This window comes from Coregonus lavaretus, assembly GCF_964263955.1.
Source record: "Coregonus lavaretus genome assembly, chromosome: 19".
Taxonomy (NCBI): domain Eukaryota; kingdom Metazoa; phylum Chordata; class Actinopteri; order Salmoniformes; family Salmonidae; genus Coregonus; species Coregonus lavaretus.
This window is the reverse complement of record NC_140006.1, coordinates 36,878,417-36,898,564: the sequence shown is the minus strand read 5'-3', so window position 1 is coordinate 36,898,564 and position 20,148 is coordinate 36,878,417. Positions and strand designations below refer to the sequence as shown.

At 43.5% G+C, this 20,148-nt stretch overlaps 1 protein-coding gene across 2 annotated transcripts in view; it reads right to left on the bottom strand.

The window, feature by feature from the left end:
- LOC311147263 (CREB-regulated transcription coactivator 1-like) overlaps positions 1–20,148 on the bottom strand; it is a 39,437-nt gene that overhangs the window by 3,430 nt on the left and 15,859 nt on the right. The window contains exons 2-11 of one of the 2 annotated variants that reach the window (XM_084183934.1): positions 18,511–18,627; positions 18,245–18,373; positions 17,875–17,936; positions 17,657–17,745; positions 14,106–14,191; positions 13,969–14,003; positions 13,185–13,396; positions 12,841–12,953; positions 12,336–12,515; positions 16–99 (exon numbers count right to left, since the gene is read on the bottom strand). In XM_084183934.1, coding sequence (XP_084040060.1) covers positions 16–99; positions 12,336–12,515; positions 12,841–12,953; positions 13,185–13,396; positions 13,969–14,003; positions 14,106–14,191; positions 17,657–17,745; positions 17,875–17,936; positions 18,245–18,373; positions 18,511–18,627 — 1,107 coding nt within the window. Of the gene's footprint in view, positions 1–15; positions 100–12,335; positions 12,516–12,837; positions 12,954–13,184; positions 13,397–13,968; positions 14,004–14,105; positions 14,192–17,656; positions 17,746–17,874; positions 17,937–18,244; positions 18,374–18,510; positions 18,628–20,148 lie in introns of both variants that reach the window. The other variant, XM_084183933.1, reaches the window with a different exon arrangement.

The window sequence follows — 20,148 nt, the reverse complement described above, 5'->3', positions numbered from 1 at the left end:
TTAAACCTTACTTACCTGTTGGGAGAGAGCACTGGTCTGTCTGGAAGTGAGTTGCTGGTCATAGAAGTCCGCAAACACACTGCCCAATATGGAGTGGTGCTAGAACACAAGCATATCCCCTTGTTAAAAACAATACCATGATATTAATGTACAGGTATAAAACACAGGAGAGGAAGAGCAGATAGAGTGCACAATCACACCACAACTAACTGAACTATGTCACAATTCATAAGACATTCACATCAAACGATTGGGTTTTGCTTTCCATTCAGCTCCAGGCAACACAGAAATCACCGCACACATCTGCAATCCTGAAAACAAACAACATACTGCTTCCTAGACAATAGTTAAAGCATGACACAGTACAAACACAGCAGGAATCAAGTTTCGCAAGCTCATCAATGAATTTGCTGTGCAATCAACCTCAATCTCATCCATTAGTTGATTAATTAAGTCATCATAGTAACCTGCCCATCTCACCTTTAAAGATGATTCGACAGATGATCAGATCAACTGCATTTACCTCTTGTTCCTCGGATGTTGATGTTAAGTGCCCAACCAGCCAATATGTCAACATGCACTGAATACTACTCAAAAGCACTTTATAAATGTCATCAACCCACAACCAACAATGTTGTAGGGAGTTGGTTACCATGCATGTCTTGTACTAAGAATTCTTAATATCTTAGATAAAATAACATAATGAAATAGAATGAAATATGGAAATTCCTTTTGTGGGTAAAGTTAGAATTTCAAAAACATTCAATCATCCAGTAATGCTCTTGAAGTTTTAATTTAATATTCTTATAAAAAGCCGAAAATGTTCCGCTTTCATCGTCCGCCTTAATGTATAAATCATTGGATTATATTGACAGAGACTCAGTAAGGCAGCCTTCCCCATGCCTCTTTCAGTTCAGAACCACATTATCTGTGCCCTGCCAAAAGAACACCGGTGAAGGGCATGATAACAGAACATGGACTGTCTGCCGCACTGCATGTAACCTACAACACTGTAGGTTAGCCGTCTAGGTGAGAGAAAGCACAAACGGATGAACAAACATACCCATGTAGCTAGTAGCCTGGATACTGGGTGGGAGCTTTTAGGACTCCTCTAACAGGAGATGACTTAGTCGTTCAATGTTATGTTCAGTTCAATTAGTTTGTTTATATTATACATTTACATCAAACTTACAACGTACATCTAGCCTACAGGGCCTTGTTGAGGGACCCTGTTTCTTCACAATACACAAGGGATTCAAAACTCTAGCAAGGCTAAAAGTCAGCTCAGGTGGCTAGATGTTAACTACCAAGTACATTTTCCTTCCTCAACCAACTGGCTAACGTGTGTCATTTTAGTGGCTATGCTACGAGGCCACTTAGGATGCAGACACAGAGAAGCAGCAAGGGGGAAGGGGTCAGTGACACTGCGAGACACGACGATGGGGGTGGCAGGGGGTTGGTGACACAAGAGCAGCCGGAAGGGGCAGCCAAGGGGCCCAGCTGGCGACGAAAACAGAACTACAATGGAGGAACAGTGTGTATATATATATATATATATATATATATATATATATATATATATATATATATATATATACACACACACACTGTCAGCGGGTTTTGCTCACACGCCCTTACTTGAGGCGAGCCGCCAGGTGAGAAGCCTTGATTGGAGACTGGTGATGTTGGAGACTGATTGGCTGAAGACCCAGCCCTACTGCGGTACTGTTGGGGGAAAGAGCCTTAATACAGGATCATATTTTAGTTAGACTCACTGACTGGCTGACTGACCTGCTGGGTTACTGGCTGGCTGACTGACTGACTGGCTGGCTGACACCTGCTGGGTTACTGACTGGCTGACTGACTGGCTGACTGACACCTGCTGGGTTACTGACTGGCTGACTGACTGGCTGACTGACACCTGCTGGGTTACTGACTGGCTTACTGACTGGCTGGCTGACACCTGCTGGGTTACTGACTGGCTGACTGACTGGCTGACTGACACCTGCTGGGTTACTGACTGGCTTACTGACCTGCTGGGTTACTGGCTGGGTTACTGGCTGGCTGGCTGACACCTGCTGGGTTACTGACTGGCTGACTGACTGGCTGGCTGACACCTGCTGGGTTACTGACTGGCTTACTGACTGGCTGGCTGACACCTGCTGGGTTACTGACTGGGTTACTGGCTGGCTGGCTGACACCTGCTGGGTTACTGACTGGCTTACTGACCTGCTGGGTTACTGGCTGGGTTACTGGCTGGCTGGCTGACACCTGCTGGGTTACTGACTGGCTGACTGACTGGCTGACTGACACCTGCTGGGTTACTGACTGGCTTACTGACTGGCTGGCTGACACCTGCTGGGTTACTGACTGGCTGACTGACTGGCTGACTGACACCTGCTGGGTTACTGACTGGCTTACTGACCTGCTGGGTTACTGGCTGGGTTACTGGCTGGCTGGCTGACACCTGCTGGGTTACTGACTGGCTGACTGACTGGCTGGCTGACACCTGCTGGGTTACTGACTGGGTTACTGGCTGGCTGGCTGACACCTGCTGGGTTACTGACTGGCTTACTGACCTGCTGGGTTACTGGCTGGGTTACTGGCTGGCTGGCTGACACCTGCTGGGTTACTGACTGGCTTACTGACCTGCTGGGTTACTGGCTGGCTGACTGACTGGCTGGCTGACACCTGCTGGGTTACTGACTGTCTGACTGACCTGCTGGGTTACTGGCTGGGTTACTGACCTACTGGGTTACTGGCTGGCTGACTGACACCTGCTGGGTTACTGACTGGCTGACTGACCTGCTGGGTTACTGGCTGGCTGGCTGACTGACTGACTGGCTGACTGACCTGCTGGGTTACTGGCTGGCTGGCTGACTGACTGACTGGCTGACTGACCTGCTGGGTTACTGACTGGCTGACTGACTGGCTGACTGACACCTGCTGGGTTACTGGCTGGCTGACTGACCTGCTGGGTTACTGGCTGGGTTACTGACTGGCTGGGTTACTGACCTGCTGGGTTACTGGCTGGGTTACTGACCTGCTGGGTTACTGGCTGGCTGACTGACTGACTGGCTCCTTTCTGAAAAGGTATGCTACACTATATTTACAAAAGTATGTGGACACCCCTTCAAATTAGTGGATTCGGCTATTTTGCCACACCAGATGCTGACAGGTGTATAAAATCAAGCACACAGCCATGCAATATCCATAGACAAACATTGGCAATAGATTGGCCTTATTGAAGAGCTCAGTGACTTTCAACGTAGCACAGTCATAGGATGCCACCTTTCCAACAAGTCAGTTCGTCAAATTTCTGCCCTGCTAGAGCTGCCCCAGTCAACTATAAATGCTGTTTCTGTGAAGTGGAAACATCTAGGAGCAACAACAGCTCAGCTGCGAATTTGTAGGCCGCACAAGCACACAGAACGGGACCGACGAGTGCTGAAGCGCATATAGCGTAAAAATAGTCTGTCCTCGGTTGCAACACTCACTACCAAGTTCCAAACTGCCTCTGGAAGCAAAGTCAGTTCAAGAACTGTTCGTCGAGAGCTTCATCAAATGGGTTTCCATGGCCGAGCAGCCGCACACAAGCCTAAGATCACCATGCGCAATGCCAAGCGTCAGCTGGAGTGGTGTAAAGCTTGCCGCCATTGGACTCTGGAGCAGTGGAAACGCGTTCTCTGTGATGAATCACGCTTCACCATCTGGCAGTCCAACGGACGACTGTTGCTTTGGGGGATGCCAGGAGAACGTTACCTGCCCGAATGCATAGTGCCAACTGTAAAGTTTGGTGTTGGAGGAATAATGGTTTGGGGCTGTTTTTCATGGTTCGGGCTAGGCCCCTTAGTTCCAGTGAAGGGAAATCTTAAAGCTACAGCATACAATGATATTCTAGACGATGCTTCCAACTTTGTGGCAACAGTTTGGGGAAGGCCCTTTTCTGTTTCAGCATGACAATACTCCAGTGCACAAAGCGAGGTCCATACAGAAATGGTTTGTTGAGATCGGTGTGGAAGAACTTGACTGGCCTGCACATAGCCCTGATCTCAACTCCATCGAACAATTTTGGTATGAATTGGAACACCGACTGCGAGCCAGGCCTAATCGCCCAACATCAGTGCCCGACCTCACTAATGCTCTTGTGGCTGAATGGAATCAAGTCCCCGCAGCAATGTTCCAACATCTAGTGGAAAGCCTTCTCAGAAGAGTGGAGGCTGTTATAGCAGCAAAGGGGGGACCAACTTCATATTAATGCCCATGATTTTGGAATGAGATGTTAGACGAGCAGGTGTCCACATACTTTTGGTCATGTAGTGTAAGTGTGTCTCAACCTGGCTATGAGTAGACATACACACAGAGGATGAGGCTCATGTCTTTGCAGTTATTGCTAAATCCTTGCTAAAGATGCCCTGGATTAGTTGACTTGCACCATCATCGTGGCCTTGCGAAAGAGGGTGATTTAGCCTAACTGCACAAAGAGATAAGAATTGGCTAACAATCAAATGTTTTAATGGAATCCCTCGGGGATCTATGGCTTCAGTGATCATCAAATGTATGCTATGTAAGGGTTTGTTCTTCCTTTAGGGTGTGTACTGTGCAAATAGCTGACTCACTAGCTAGCCATTTAAGTCATTCTTCAACAAGATAACCAAGTAATTTAATGGTAGTAGCTCGCTCCTCTCTGCTCGTCTTCACCTCAAGACGAGAGCACTGAAATCCACTTCCACCAGTACAATGGTCAAATACCATGTTTAGTCAATAGAAGGCAAGTTGAATGTATGTTTAGCCAATAGAAGGCGAGTTGAACATATGTTTAGCAAATAGAAGGTGAGTAGAATGTATGTTTAGCAAATAGAAGGTGAGTTGACACATCTTTAACCAGTGTGAGGTGACATCAGTATTGACAGATACACTAATCATATTTCTATCTCCCTCAGTTCACTACCAATGTATTAATATACAGCAGGAATCATCAACTAGATTCAGCAGCAGGCTGAATGTCTTGAGCGGATGGCCATGGGGCCAGAACATAATTACAAATAATTTGTAGACCGTAAATTGACCGCAAGGAGCCCAAACAGATATACAGTGCATTTGGAAAGTATTCAGACCCCTTGACTTTTTCCACATTACATTACATTACAGCCTTATTCTAAAATGGATAAAATAAAACATTTCTCATCAATCTACACACAATATCCCATAATGACAAAATGAAAACAGGTTTTTGAAATTGTATCAAATGTATCAAACAAAAACATACCTTATTTACATAAGTATTCAGACCCTTTGTTATGAGACTCAAAATTGAGCTCAGGTGCATCCTGTTTCCATTGATCGTCCTTGAGATGTTTCTACAACTTGATTGGAGTCCACCTGTGGTTAATTCAATTGATTGGACATGATTTAGAAATGCACACACCTGTCTATATAAGGTCCCACAGTTGACAGTGCATGTCAGAGCAAAAACCAAGCCATGAGGTCGAAGGAATTGTCCGTAGAGCTCCGAGACAGGATTGTGTCGAGGCACAGATCTGGGGAAGGGTACCAAAAACTGTCTGCAGCATTGAAGGTCCCCAAGAACACACTGGCCTACATCATTTTTAAATGGAAGAAGTTTGGAACCACCAAGACTCTTCCTAGAGCTGGCCGCCCGGCCAAACTGAGCAATCGGGGGAGAAGGGCCTTGGTCAGGGAGGTGACCAAGAACCCGATGGTCACTCTGACAGAGCTCCAGAGTTCCTCTGTGGAGATGAGAGAACCTTCCAGAAGGACAACCATCTCTGCAGCACTCCACCATCAGGCCTTTATGGTAGAGTGACCAGACAGAAGCCATTCCTCAGTAAAAGGCACATGACAGCCTACTTGTAGTTTGCCAAAAGGCACCTAAAGCACTCTCAGACCATGAGAAACAAGATTCTCTGGTCTGATGAAACCAAGATTGAACTCTTTGGCCTGAATGCCAAGCATCACGTCTGGAGGAAACCTGGCCCCATCCCTACGGTGAAGCATGGTGGTGACAGCATCATGCTGTGGGGATGTTTTTCAGCGGCAGGGACTGGGAGACTAGTCAGGATCGAGGGAAAGATGTACAGAGAGATCCTTGATGAAAACCTGCTCCAGAGCGCTCAGGACCTCAGACTGGGGCGAAGTTTCACCTTCCAACAGGACAACACCCCTAAGCACACAGCCAAGACAACGCAGGAGTGGCTTCGGGACAAGTCTCTGAATGTCCTTGAGTGGCCCAGCCAGAGCCCGGACTTGAACCCGATCGAACATCTCTGGAGAGACCTGAAAATAGCTGTGCAGTGACGCTTCCCATACAACTTGACAGAGCTTGAGAGGATCTGCAGAGAAGAATGGGAGAAACTCCCAAAATACAGGTGTGCCAATATGTACAGTTGAAGTCGGAAGTTTACATACACCTTAGCCAAATACATTTAAACTCAGTTTTTCACAATTCCTGACATTTAGTCCTAGTACAAATTCCCTGTCTTAGGTCAGTTAGGACCACCACTTTATTTTAAGAATGTGAAATGTCAGAATAATAGTAGAGTGATTTATTTCAGCTTTTATTTCTTTCATCACATTCCCATTGGGTCAGAAGTTTACATACACTCAATTAGTATTTGGTAGCATTGCCTTTAAATTGTTTAACTTGGGTCAAATGTTTCGGGTAGCCTTCCACAAGCTTCCCACAATAAGTTTGGTGAATTTTGGCCCATTCCTCCTGACAGAGCTGGTGTAACTGAGTCAGGTTTGTAGGCCTCCTTGCTCGCACACGCTTTTTCAGTTCTGCCCACAAATGTTCTATAGGATTAAGGTCAGGGCTTTGTGATGGCCACTTCAATACCTTGATTTTGTTGTCCTTAAGCCATTTTGCCACAACTTTTGAAGTATGCTTGGGGTCATTGTCCATTTGGAAGACCCATTTGCGACCAATCTTTAACTTCCTGACTGATGTCTTGAGATGTTGCTTCAATATATCCACATAATTTTCCTTCCTCATGATGCCATCTATTTTGTGAAGTGTACCAGTCCCTGCTGCAGCAAAGCACCCCCACAGCATGATGCTGCCACCCCCGTGCTTCACGGTTGGGATGGTGTTCTTCGGCTTGCAAGCCACCCCCTTTTTCCTCCAAACATAACGATGGTCATTATGGCCAAACAGTTATATTTTTGTTTCATCAGACCAGAGGACATTTCTCCAAAAAGTACGATCTTTGTCCCCATGTACAGTTGCAAACCGTAGTCTGGCTTTTTTATGGCGGTTTTGGAGTAGTGGCTTCTTCCTTGCTGAGCGGCCTTTCAGGTTATGTCGATATAGGACTTGTTTTACTGTGGATATAGATACTTTTGTACCTGTTTCCTCCAGCATCTTCACAAGGTCCTTTGCTGTTGTTCTAGGACTGATTTGCACTTTTTGCACCAAAGTACGTTCATCTCTAGGAGACAGAACACGTCTCCTTCCTGAGCGCTATAACGGCTGCGTGGTCCCATGGTGTTTATACTTGCGTACTATTGTTTGTACAGATGAACGTGGTACCTTCAGGTGTTTGGAAATTGCTCTCAAGGATGAACCAGACTTGGAGGTCTACACATTTTTTTCTGAGGTCTTGGCTGATTTCTTTTTATTTTCCCATGATGTCAAGCAAAGAGTCACTGAGTTTGAAGGTAGGCCTTGAAATACATCGACAGGTACACCTCCAATTGACTCAAACCACTGCATTCTTATTGGCAGACTAAATAGCCTTGGTTTCACAAATGACTGCCTCGCCTGGTTCACCAACTACTTCTCAGATAGAGTTCAATGTGTCAAATCGGAGGGCCTGTTGTCTGGACCTCTGGCAGTCTCTATGGGGGTGCCACAGGGTTCAATTCTCGGGCCGACTCTATTCTCTGTGTATATCAATGATGTCGCTCTTGCTGCTGGTGACGCTCGAATCCACCTCTATGCGGACGACACCATTTTGTATACATCTGGCCCTTCATTGGACACTGTGTTAACAAACCTCCAAACGAGCTTCAACGCCATACAACACTCCTTCCGTAGCCTCCAACTGCTCTTAAACACTAGTAAAACTAAATGCATGCTCTTCAACCGAACGCTGCTTGCACCCGCCCACCCGACTAGAATCCCTACTCTCGGCGGGTCTGACCTAGAGTATGTGGACAACTACAAATACCTAGGTGTCTGGTTAGACTGTAAACTCTCCTTCCAGACTCACATTAAGCATCTCCAATCAAAAGTTAGATCTAGAATCGACTTCCTATTTCACAACAATGCCTCCTTCACTCATGCTGCCAAACATGCCCTCGTAAAACTGACTATCCTACCAATCCTTGACTTCGGCGATGTCATTTACAAAATAGCCTCCAACACTCTACTCAGCAAATTGGATGTAGTCTACCACAGTGCCATCCGTTTTGTCACCAAAGCCCCATATACTACCCACCATTGTGACCTGTACGCTCTTGTTGGCTGGCCCTCACTATATATTAGTCGCCAAACCCACTGGCTCCAGGTCATCTACAAATCACTGCTAGGCAAATCCCTGTCTTATCTTTGCTCACTGGTCACCATAGCAACACCCACCCGTAGTCTGCGCTCCAGCAGGTATATCTCACTGGTCATCCCCAAAGCCAACACCTCCTTTGGCCGCCATTCCTTCCAGTTCTCTGCTGCCAATGACTGGAACGAACTGCAAAAATCTCTGAAGCTGGAGACTCTTATCTCCCTCACTAACTTTAAGCATCAGTTGTCAGAGCAGCTTACCGATCACTGCACCTGTACACAGCCATTCTGAAATTAGCCCATCCAACTACCTCATCCCCATATTGTTATTTATTTTGCTAATTTGCACCCCAGTATCTCTATTTGCACATCATCTTTTGCACATCTGTCATTCCTATCTGTGTTAATACGAAATTGTAACTATTTAGCACTATGGCCTATTTATTGGCTTACCTCCATAACTTACTACATTCGCACACACTGTATATATATATATTTTCTGTTGTATTTTTGACTTTGTTTTGTTTACCCCATATGTAACTCTGTGTTGTTGTTTTTAATCACACTGCTTTGCTTTATCTTGGCCAGGTCGCAGTTGTAAATGAGAACTTGTTCTCAACTGGCTTACCTGGTTAAATAAAGGTGAAATAAAAAAAATAAAAAATGATGTCAATTAGCCTATCAGAAGCTTTTAAAGCCATGACATCATTTTCTGGAATTTTCCAAGCTGTTTAAAGGCACAGTCAACTTAGTGTATGTAAACTTCTGACCCACTGGAATTGTGATACAGTGAATTATAAGTGAAATAATCTGTCTGTAAACAATTGTTGGAAAAATTACTTGTGTCATGCACAAAGTAGATGTCCTAACAGACTTGCCAAAACTATAGTTTGTTAACAAGAAATGTGTGGAGTGGTTGAAAAACGAGTTTTAATGTCTCCAACCTAAGTGTATGTAAACTTCCAACTTCAACTGTAGCATCATAGCCAAGAAGACTCAAGGCTGTAATCGCTGCCAAATGTGCTTCAACAAAGTACTGAGTAAAGGTTCTGAATACTTATGTAAATGTGATATTTCCTTTTTTTATTTGTAATACATTTGCAAAAATGTCTAAAAACCTGTTTTTGCTTTGTCATTATGGGGTACTGTGTGTAGATTCATGAGGGGAAAAAAACATTTAATCCATTTTAGAATAAGGCTGTAACAAAATGTGGAAAAACTCAAGGGGTCTGAACTTACCGAATGCACTGTAATGTTTGACTAAAACATAATAATTTCAAACCTTGCTTGCATTTGTATACGATCACGTCTCTTTATTATGCGTGGGAATACTTGGGAACAGATTTCTAAAATTAAAATAACTTGGAGCTGATTTGCTGGTGTTTTTACAGTCTTTATGTCCAGCATTGAAATAAAATCACCCGCGGGTCAGATTTGGCCCACGGTCCACCAGTTGGGGAACCCTGCTGAACCGTATGGCTTGCTAAATAAATGATGCAGTGAATGACGAAATAAAAGGATGCTATACAGCTGCAACAGATGCCTATACTAGGGTCATAGAAGTAAAGTAAAAGGTTCAGTGACAGCTTCAGACACTCAAGCTTACATAACAATTGAATAACTTGTCATGAAAGTTAACTCCACTCTGCTAAGAGGAAGTATACAGTATATAAACACACTTGCAACAGAAACTGATGCAATTGTATTGTAATAATATTCAAATGCACCATCTGCCTACACATGAACTCTAAAATCTCTCTACGTTCATAACTGTCGGTTGAGGCGATGCAAAAGGAATGTCTGAATAGAGAGATTGAGCTATAACAAACAATATTGAGCAAAACCATGTTCAACACTTAATTGAATTAGCATTTCGCAACCGAACAGTCAGCATATTTTGTGGAGGCCACCAGCAGGCATCTTGTATGGATCGCCATATAGTTAAAGAATGTCAGTGTAGCGGAGTGCCTTTAAAAACACTCACTTGGCATTCTGAAGAAAAATATAAATGCAACAATTTCAAAGATTTTACTGAATTACAGTTAATAAGGAAATCAGTAAATTGAAATAAATTAAATTAGGCCCTAATCTATGGATTTCACATGACTGGGAATACAGATATGCATCTGTTGGTCACAGATACCTTTAAAAAAAAGGTAGGGGCGTGGATCAGAAAACCAGTCAGTATCTGGTGGGAACACCATTTGCCTCATGCAGCGCAACACATCTCCTTCGCATAGAGTTGATCAGGCTGTTGATTGTGGAATGTTGTCCCACTCCGCTTCGATGGCTGTGCAAAGTTGTTGGATATTTGCGGAAACTGGAACACGCTGTCATACACGTCGATCCAGAGGATCCCAAACATGCTCAATGGGGGACATGTCTGGTGAGTATGCAGGGCATGGAAGAACTTGTACATTTTCAGCTTCTAGGAATTGTGTACAGGTCCTTGCGACATGGGGCTGTGCATTATCATGCTGAAACGAGGTGGTGGCGGTGGATGAACGACACGACAATGGGCCTCAGGATCTCGTCATGGTAGCTCTGTGCATTCAAACTGCCATCGGTAATTGTGTTCGTTGTCCGTAGCTTATCTCTGCCCATACCATAACCCCACTGCCACCATGGGGCACTCTGTTCACAACATTGACATCAGCAAACTGCTCACCCACACGATGCCATACACGCTGTCTGCCATCTGCCCCGTAAAGTTGAAACTGGGATTCATCCGTGAAGAGAACACTTCTCCAGCGTGCCAGTGGCCATCGAAGTTGAGTTTTTGCCCACTAAAGTCGGTTACAACGCCGTACTGCAGTCAGGTCAAGACCCTGGTGAGGACAACGAGCACGCAGATGAGCTTCCCTGAGACAGTTTCTGACAGATTGTGCAGAAATTCTTTGGTTGTGCAAACCCACAGTTTCATCAGCTGTCCTGGTGGCTCGTCTCAGACCATCCCGCAGGTGAAAAAGATAGATGTGGAGGTCCTGTGCTGGCATGGTTACACGTGGTCTGCAGTTGAGGCCGGTTGGACGTACTGCAAATTCTCTAAACAACGTTGGAGGTGGCTTCTGGTAGAGCAATTAACATTAAATTCTCTGACCACAGCTCTGGTCGACATTCCTGCAGTCAGCATGCCCATTGCACGCTCCCTCAACTTGAAACATCTATGACATTGTGTTGTGTGACAAAACTGCACATTTTAGAGTGGCCTTTTATTGTCCCCAGCACAAGGTGCACCTGTGTAATGATCATGCTGTTTAATCAGCTTCTTGGTATGCCACACCTGTCAGGTGGATGGATTATTTTGGCAAAGGAGAAATACTCACTAACAGGGATGTAAACAAAATTTGTGCACAACATTTGAGAGAAATAAGCTTTTTGTGTATATGGAAAAGTTCTGGGATCTTTTATTTCAGCTCATGAAACATGGGACCAACACTTTACATGTTGCGTTTATATTTTTGTGAGAATGTATTCATTATCTCTCTTGTGCACCTTTCATCTTGAATTTATTTTAAACCCCCTCAATCTTTTCCCTCCATGGCATTTTTCAGCACCTCTGTCTCCCGTACATCTGTTCCCACAGATTTATGGTCCTGCAGCAAAAACAAAAACAAAAAAACTACACATCCTGCTTTAAGAAGAATAGTTCCTTTGACTTCAAGATCAAACCAAAGATAGCCGAACAGGAAAAACTACATTGTGTTAAATAGTGTAGGAACACTAAGTCGGTTTGAGCACTATCTTTTCCTACGGACATAGTGTAGGATAAGGAATGTTTTGAAGAGGGAAGGGTTTGAGAAGGTAAGCTTACCGAGTTCATATCCATGGAGTTCTGTGTCTGGCTGGACGAGGTGTTCAGAGGGGAGGGGAGCTGGACCAGCCTTGTCAGTCCTTGAGTGGTCTGCTGCTGCTGTTGTTGAGAAGAGGGCTGGCTGAAGAACGCGTACTGGGACAACTGCGCCTCCAGTGTCATGGCGTCTATGGTCTCCGCCTGAGACAGATGGACATAGGAGTTCGAAATTAGTCAGTGGGAAAAACTAAAATGATGTCCACAGAAATGTGATAGAAAGAAGAGTGACGGCAAAACTTAGTACAATCCCCAATTTCTGTTGGATGTTAAGATTCGCTGGAGGCTCCTGGTATATTACCTTCAAATCATTTGACAGGTGCTCCAGTTATCCAGAGCAACTTACTTTAAGTACAATCAAATAGAGGGGGGGACAACTACAGAGTACAATCATTGTAAATACACTAGAAAAGCTATTCAGAACTGTAACAATCACAGTGCTAGCAGGGAAGTGTACGGTACGTACTACCTGGGCGAGGGTGAGGGGTGGTGACAGGGTGGGGGAGAGCTGTAGGGACTGGTGCTGGTGGGAGTCCTGGTTGACCATGTTGTCCTGCCTGCCCTGCTGGGCGGTGGTCTGTCCTGATGGGACACAAAACAGCAAACATCTCTTTCAGAATCCCAACTGTCATAGAAAGCTAGAGACAGAGAGACATATATAAGATACATTTCGGCAAACTGTCTGCCATGTTGGCATCATGTGGTATTATCATCTCCCAACTCCTGGTGGCAACATGAACATTCAGAATTTCAAACTGTGTTTCCAAACTCTATACATCTATGGTTCTGGAAGGTGGAGGACTGAGAGGTCACCTTGGCTGGTGGAGCTGAAGCTGTGTAAGTGGCTGGTGGCCAGGTTGCCCGTGCTGTTGGAGGCGCTGAGGGTGGAGTCCTCGGGGTCCAGGGGGGTGGGTAGCGGAGGGGGGAACTGGATGTTGGTCAGATCAGGCAGGGAGCCCCCGCCCGTGTTTTGGGCTGACGGCATCAGCGACGCGGTCAGCTCCTGATCCGGAGATGGGAATATGCTGTAAACCGAAAAAGAGATGATTGGTATTTCCATAATGACAGTTGAGGTAGTATATGCACAGTCAGCAGATTTCACAGGCAGTGTATGTAAAATAGCATAAGAAAATAAATGAGAATACCCCCCTCCCCGACTTCAGCAATATTTCCACTATGGGTTTCCACATCGTCCTTTGAGCCAGACAGGAAGTTGAGCATACAGCTTTACCAGCAAATGCTTTCCAGAGATACACTTCTCTTCATGTTTTCAACATGACCCCAAAGGAAAGGAAGGGAAATTGCCTCCAATTGTTTTCTCTCCAAATAAGCTCAGTACTAAGATATCTGCTGAGATCACTGCAAGACCCTGTTCACATTCTCAAAATACCAATATAATAACACCGTAGACAGCCAGATCTCGCTGGCTCTACAACACTTCTTAAAGTATGTCAATGATGTCCCAAAACATCACGTCTTCAGTTGGAAAAACATCAAATCATCACTAAATGCCAACTGTCGTGGGCGGTCATAATCAGCCATTCACAAAGCTATACTGAAGTCAGGATGGTTAGAGTTAGTTTGTGGAAGTACTCACTTGATTCCTGGGACCTTGGACCTTGATGAAACACTCTGAGGGAAACAGAAAAATGACAACTCAGTAAGAATCCAATAGAACTCAGAGCTGTATAACAATGACGTTAAGATATATCACCAGATCGGAGTGCACTTCACCTTTTTGCCATCCCAGTTCTGTTTTTGTTCGTCTTTGTCCATATCTGATTCTGTGTCTTCTGGCCCTGGTACATGAAGCAGAAGCACTGGAGAGGAAAAGAAAGGAAGGAAGAAAGAGAGAGAGAGAGAGAGACACACAGACAGAGAGCGAGAGAGAGACAGACAGACAGAGGTAGAGAGACAGAATGACAGACAGACACAGACAGAGAGCGAGTCAGAGAGAGAGAAAGAGACAGAGAGAGAAAGAGAGGGAGTTCGATTTATCTAATTGTCACTTATCTAGAATTTAAAAAAGCAAAAAAATACATATTGAAATACCCCTATTTTCATCTTGCCATAACAGTGAAAGGAAATGAAATCAATACGACTGAATTTGATATCATTTTTCAAACGAGTTTCTCAATAAAGGAATACGCTTCAGACAGCCATTAGTATAATGTCACATTGAGAATCACTTGGATATTAATATTCGTCCTATGAGTAATGTCTACAGCCTTCAAAGACAAGGTCTGAAGCCTTTTATCATGTACACCAGAGAGTTTTCAATAGTACAATAAAGGGTAGCCGGCAAAGCCATTACTAAATATTTAATCATCAATACATCATATATCACCTCCCTCATAATAACAGGGTTAATTAATTTGCGCTGAACAGAAAAATCATTATTAAACCTACAAACTGGAAACAGAGCATTGGGTTATTGTAGGGCCAAGAGTTTTTGTTAACCACCTGACCAGAAAAAAATGAAGTCTAATGTAAAGTGTTGGTTCCATCTTTCATGAGCTGAAATAAAAGATTCCAGAAATGTTCCATATTCGCAAAAAAAAGATTATTTCTCTCAAAATTGGTGCACACATTTTTTTACATCCCTGTTAGTGAGCATTTCTCCTTTGCCAAGATAATCCATCCACCTGACAGGTGTGGCATATCAAGAAGCTGATTAAACAACATAATAATTACACAGGTGCACCTTGTGCTGAAGACAATAAAAGGCCACTCTAAAATGTGCAGTTTTGTCACACAATGCCACAGATGTCTCAAGTTTTGAGGGAGTGTGTAATTGGCATGCTGACTGCAGGAATGTCCACCGGAGCTGTTGCCTGAGAATTTAATGTTCATTTCTTTACCATAAGCCACCTCCAATGTCCTTGTAGAGAATTTGTCAGTACGTCCAACAGGCCTCAAATCCGCAGACCTCATGTATGGCGTTGTGTGGGCGAGTGGTTTGCTGATGTCAACATTATGAACAAAATTCCACATGGTGGCGGTGGGGTTATGGTATGGACAGGCATAAGCTATGGACAACGAACACAATTGCATTTTATCGATGGCAATTTGAATGCACAGAGATACCGTGACAAGATCCTGAGGCCCATTGTCGTGCCATTCATCCACTGCCATCACCTCATGTTTCAGCGTGATAATGCACGGCCCCATGTCGCAAGGATCTGTACACAATTCCTGGAAGCTGAAAATGTCCCAGTTCTTCCATGGCCTGCATACTCACCGATTGAGCATGTTTGGGATGCTCTGGATCGACATGTACGACAGCGTGTTCCAGTTCCCACCAATATCCAGCAACTTCACACAGCCATTGAAGAGGAGTGGGACAACATTCCACAGGCCACAATCAACAGCCTGATCAATTCTATAAGAAGGAGATGTGTCGCACTGCATGAGGCAAATGGTGGTCACACAAGATACTGACTGGTTTTCTGATCCATGCCCCTACCTTTTTTTTAAAGGTATCTGTGACCAACAGATGCATATCTGTATTCCTAGTCATGTGAAATCCAGAGATTAGGGCCTAATGAATTTATTTTAATTTACTGATTCCCTTACATGAACTGTAACTCAGTAAAATCTTTGGAATTGTTGCATGTTGCGTTTTATATTTTTGTTCATTATATAAAGCTCTTATGTACACTACCAGTCAAAAGTTTGGACACACCTACTCATTCAAGGGTTTTTCTTTATTTTTACATTGTAGAATAATAGTGAAGACATCAAAACTATGAAATAACACATATGGAATCATGTAGTAGCCAAAAAAGTGTTAAACAAATCAAAATATATTTTATATTTGAGATTCTTCAAATAGCCACCCTTTGCCTTGATGACAGCTTTGCACACTCTTGGCATTCTCTCAACCAGCTTCACCTGGAATGCTTTTCCAACAGTCTTGAAGGAGTTCCCACATATGCTGAGCACTTGTTGGCTGCTTTTCCTTCACTCTGCGGTATGACTCATCCAAAACCATCTCAGTTGGGTTGAGGTCGGGGGATTGTGGAGGCCAGGTCATCTGATGCAGCACTGCATCACTCTCCTTCTTGGTAAAATAGCCCTTACACAGCCTGGAGGTGTGTTGGGTCATTGTCCTGTTGAAAAACACATGATAGTCCCACTAAGCCCAAACCAAATGGGATGGCGTATCGCTGCAGAATGCTGTGGTAGCCATGCTGATTAAGTGTGCCTTGAATTCTAAATAAATCACAGACAGTGTCACCAGCAAAGCACCCCCACACCATAACACCTCCTCCTCCATGCTTTACGGTGGAAAACACCGTAAAGCATGGCTACCACATGGCTACTGCAGAGATCATCCGTTCACCCACACCGCGTCTCACAAAGACACGGCGGTTGGAACCAAAAATCTCCAATTTGGACTCCAGACCAAAGGACACATTTCCACCGGTCTAATGTCCATTGCTCGTGTTTCTTGGCCCAAGCAAGTCTCTTCTTCTTATTAGTGTCCTTTAGTAGTGGTTTCTTTGCAGCAATGAAGGCCTGATTCATGCAGTCTCCTCTGAACAGTTGATGTTGGTGTCTGTTACCTGAACTCTGTGAAGCATTTATTTGGGCTGAAATATCTGAGGCTGGTAACTCTAATGAACTTATCCTCTGCAGCAGAGGTAACTCTGGGTCTTCCTTTCCTGTGGCGGTCCTCATGAGAGCCAGATTCATCATTGCGCTTGATGATTTTTGCGACTGCACTTCAAGAAACTTTCAAAGTTCTTGAAATTTTCCGGATTTACTGACCTTCATGTCTTAAAGTAATGATGGACTGTCGTTTCTCTTTGCTTATTATTTGAGCTGTTCTTGCCATAATATGGACTTGGTCTTTTACCAAATAGTGCTATCTTCTGTATAACCCCCCTACCTTGTCACAACACAACTGATTGGCTCAAACGCATTAGGAAGGAAAGAAATTCCACAAATTAACTTTTAAGAAGGCACACCTGTTAATTGAAATGCATTCCAGGTGACTACCTCATGAAGCTGGTTGAGAGAATGCCAAGAGTGTTCAAAGCTGTCATCAAGGCAAAGGGTGGCTATTTGAAGAATCTCAAATATAAAATATATTTTGATTTGTTTAACACTTTTTTGGTTACTACATGATTCCATATGTGTTATTTCATAGTTTTGATGTCTTCACTATTATTCTACAATGTAGAAAATAGTACAAATAAAGAAAAACCCTGGAATGAGTAGGTGTGTCCAAACATTTGACTAGTACCGTATAAAGTACATCCAGTTCAAATCCGACGCACCTCGTTTAAGCTGCAAGTCCTGTGAGCCTCCTGCAAAAATGTCCTGTGGGTTCAAAGTGCTCTGATGCAACGCAGAGTCCGAGTTTGTTCTATAGCACAGGGAAAGAGACATACACCACTTAGGGGTGACTAAATGTATCAGTTGTGAAAAGTCAAGGGACGTTTCACAACGAAATCCAAACAGTATCACATGCCACAACATAGTTGGATTATTTTACCTCCTCCAACTGGTGTCGGGTGGGGGTGACAGATACACCGAGCCATATGGACAGCTATCAATGTGAGACCCCTGGTTAAGGGCAATACAAATATGTAGCATCTCACAACTGAAGTCATGGATGTAAAACACCATGACACCATGTAGTACAGTATATGCTATTGAAGTACATTGGTTAAAGCTGTTACATAGTGGCGCTTGCTTCAATAAATAAAATACAATAGTTATTGGTAATTACCATATAATTACTATATTATTACAATGTAATTACTATATTACCATGTAATTCATAATTTAATTTCCGTTGCATAGCAGACTGTAAAATAAAGTGTAATAAAAACACAGTAGCATAAATCGACAGTAAAGGATATTTGGCGTCCATGTTTGTCGAGGGGCCTTCCATGTGGGGACGTGATGCGGTTTCTGTCCCGGTAAACTCTGTCAACCAATCCATGATGCCGTGTTGTCCTGCTGGTGTCACCTGAACCTTGAAAGGGAGTCTGCAGACACCAACAAAACAAACCAGTCTCAAGCTTCATAGATGAATGGTAGCCAAATATATGTCAACAAAAGAGTAAACGTGTTCAGTTTAGGGTAAGACCACAAATATTTCAATCAGAGTCCTACAAACACATACCTGAAAAGGCATGTCAATGGTGCCATTTCCAATCTGATTGACATTTGGCAATGATCCGCCATAGTACTGCCCACGGTTTTGTCCCAACTGTAAATACTGGGTCTTCTGTAACTGTAACTGAATAAGGAGAGTGATGAAACAAAACAATAAGCAAACATGGAGTCAGATAATGTTAGGTATGAAATATTTAAAAGGTAACAGAATAAATACTTCCAAAACAAAATGAGTGATAGAGAGCACAAAAGATCTGACTGACATAAAAATAAAAATAAACCTTGCTTGTTTTCACAAAATGTAACATTTATTTTATAGATTACAAATCACTCAATCTCAGTTAATACCAAGGGGATACGACTCATCTGGCCTGAGAGAGCACCTAATGATACGTGACAGTAAAATGTACACACCTTTAACCTCAATTGACCTAATAAGCTATATAGAGAATCTTTTTGCCAGCAATTACAGATCACCCGTGACCAAATATTGTTTTATTATTTACAAATCATGCCACACCGGCTCATCTTTACATTGATGGCGCCATAAATACATACAGTAGCTGAGATAATTATCACCGATATGAATGTATTTCCATCCTTACAAAAACTAAAAGGTCACACCCTTGTAGGTTCAACAGTTCACCTGCTATTAGTATGCAAATAGTTGATCTATGATTGGCCGTGAGTTCAGGTGGCAGCAGCCAACCACATACATTTCAGGAAGTTCAACTATGTACTAGAGAGACTTAGTAATATCATGAGACAATTATTTTGTGGGTAGTTTAGAAAAGGCCAGAGTGGGTGAAAATGCGCTTTAGTGATTTAATGTAACTTCCTTATGTAATAAAATAGATTTTATCAAGACAAATACGATTATTCATGTTCTGAATCATTTGGTGGGGTCTTTCTAACTTCACATTATATCCAGATAGTCGGATTTCGTAACCTAATACATCCGATAATAAGCACCGAGCTCTGTTGACATAGGACAGAGCTGGGATATTTTATTTCAGCTCATGAAACACCGGAAACAACACTTTACATATTGCGTTTATATTTCTGTTCAGTATATATCACCAGTGGTCACCAACCTTTTGAGTCAAGATCACTTTCGCAGTCAAAAAGCAAGCTGAGATCTACCGCTCAAATTTTTTTTAAACATGATTTAAAAAATGTAACATGAACCTAATAAAACCAGCTCAGCTGAGCATAAACATAAATCATTTGCAAAAAAAATAGCTTTTTTATTTTACTGGACTGATGGTACCTGCATTTGATGTTAATGGCGCTTTCAAAACAACTGGGAACTCTGAAAAAAAAAATAGGTCAAACCATGACGTCAGTGATCTTCAGGTCGGAAAGAGTTTCCGACTTGGAATTCCGAGTTGGATGACCGTTCAAAATCCCAGTCGGATCTAATTTTTTTCCTGAGTTCCCAGTTGTCTTGAACGCACTGAAGTCGGAAGTCGTAGATTTCCGAGTTCCCAGTTGTTTTAAACACGGCATTATTCTCAGCGGAGGGAGGAAGAGAGCAGCAGAGGGTCCGCTTCTCATGGTCCCTGCTCTCTCCTTCCTTTCCTCCGGTGAGACTGACCAGAGAGAGGGGACACCGTCTTCCATCTGATTGCAAATCTCGAGTTGC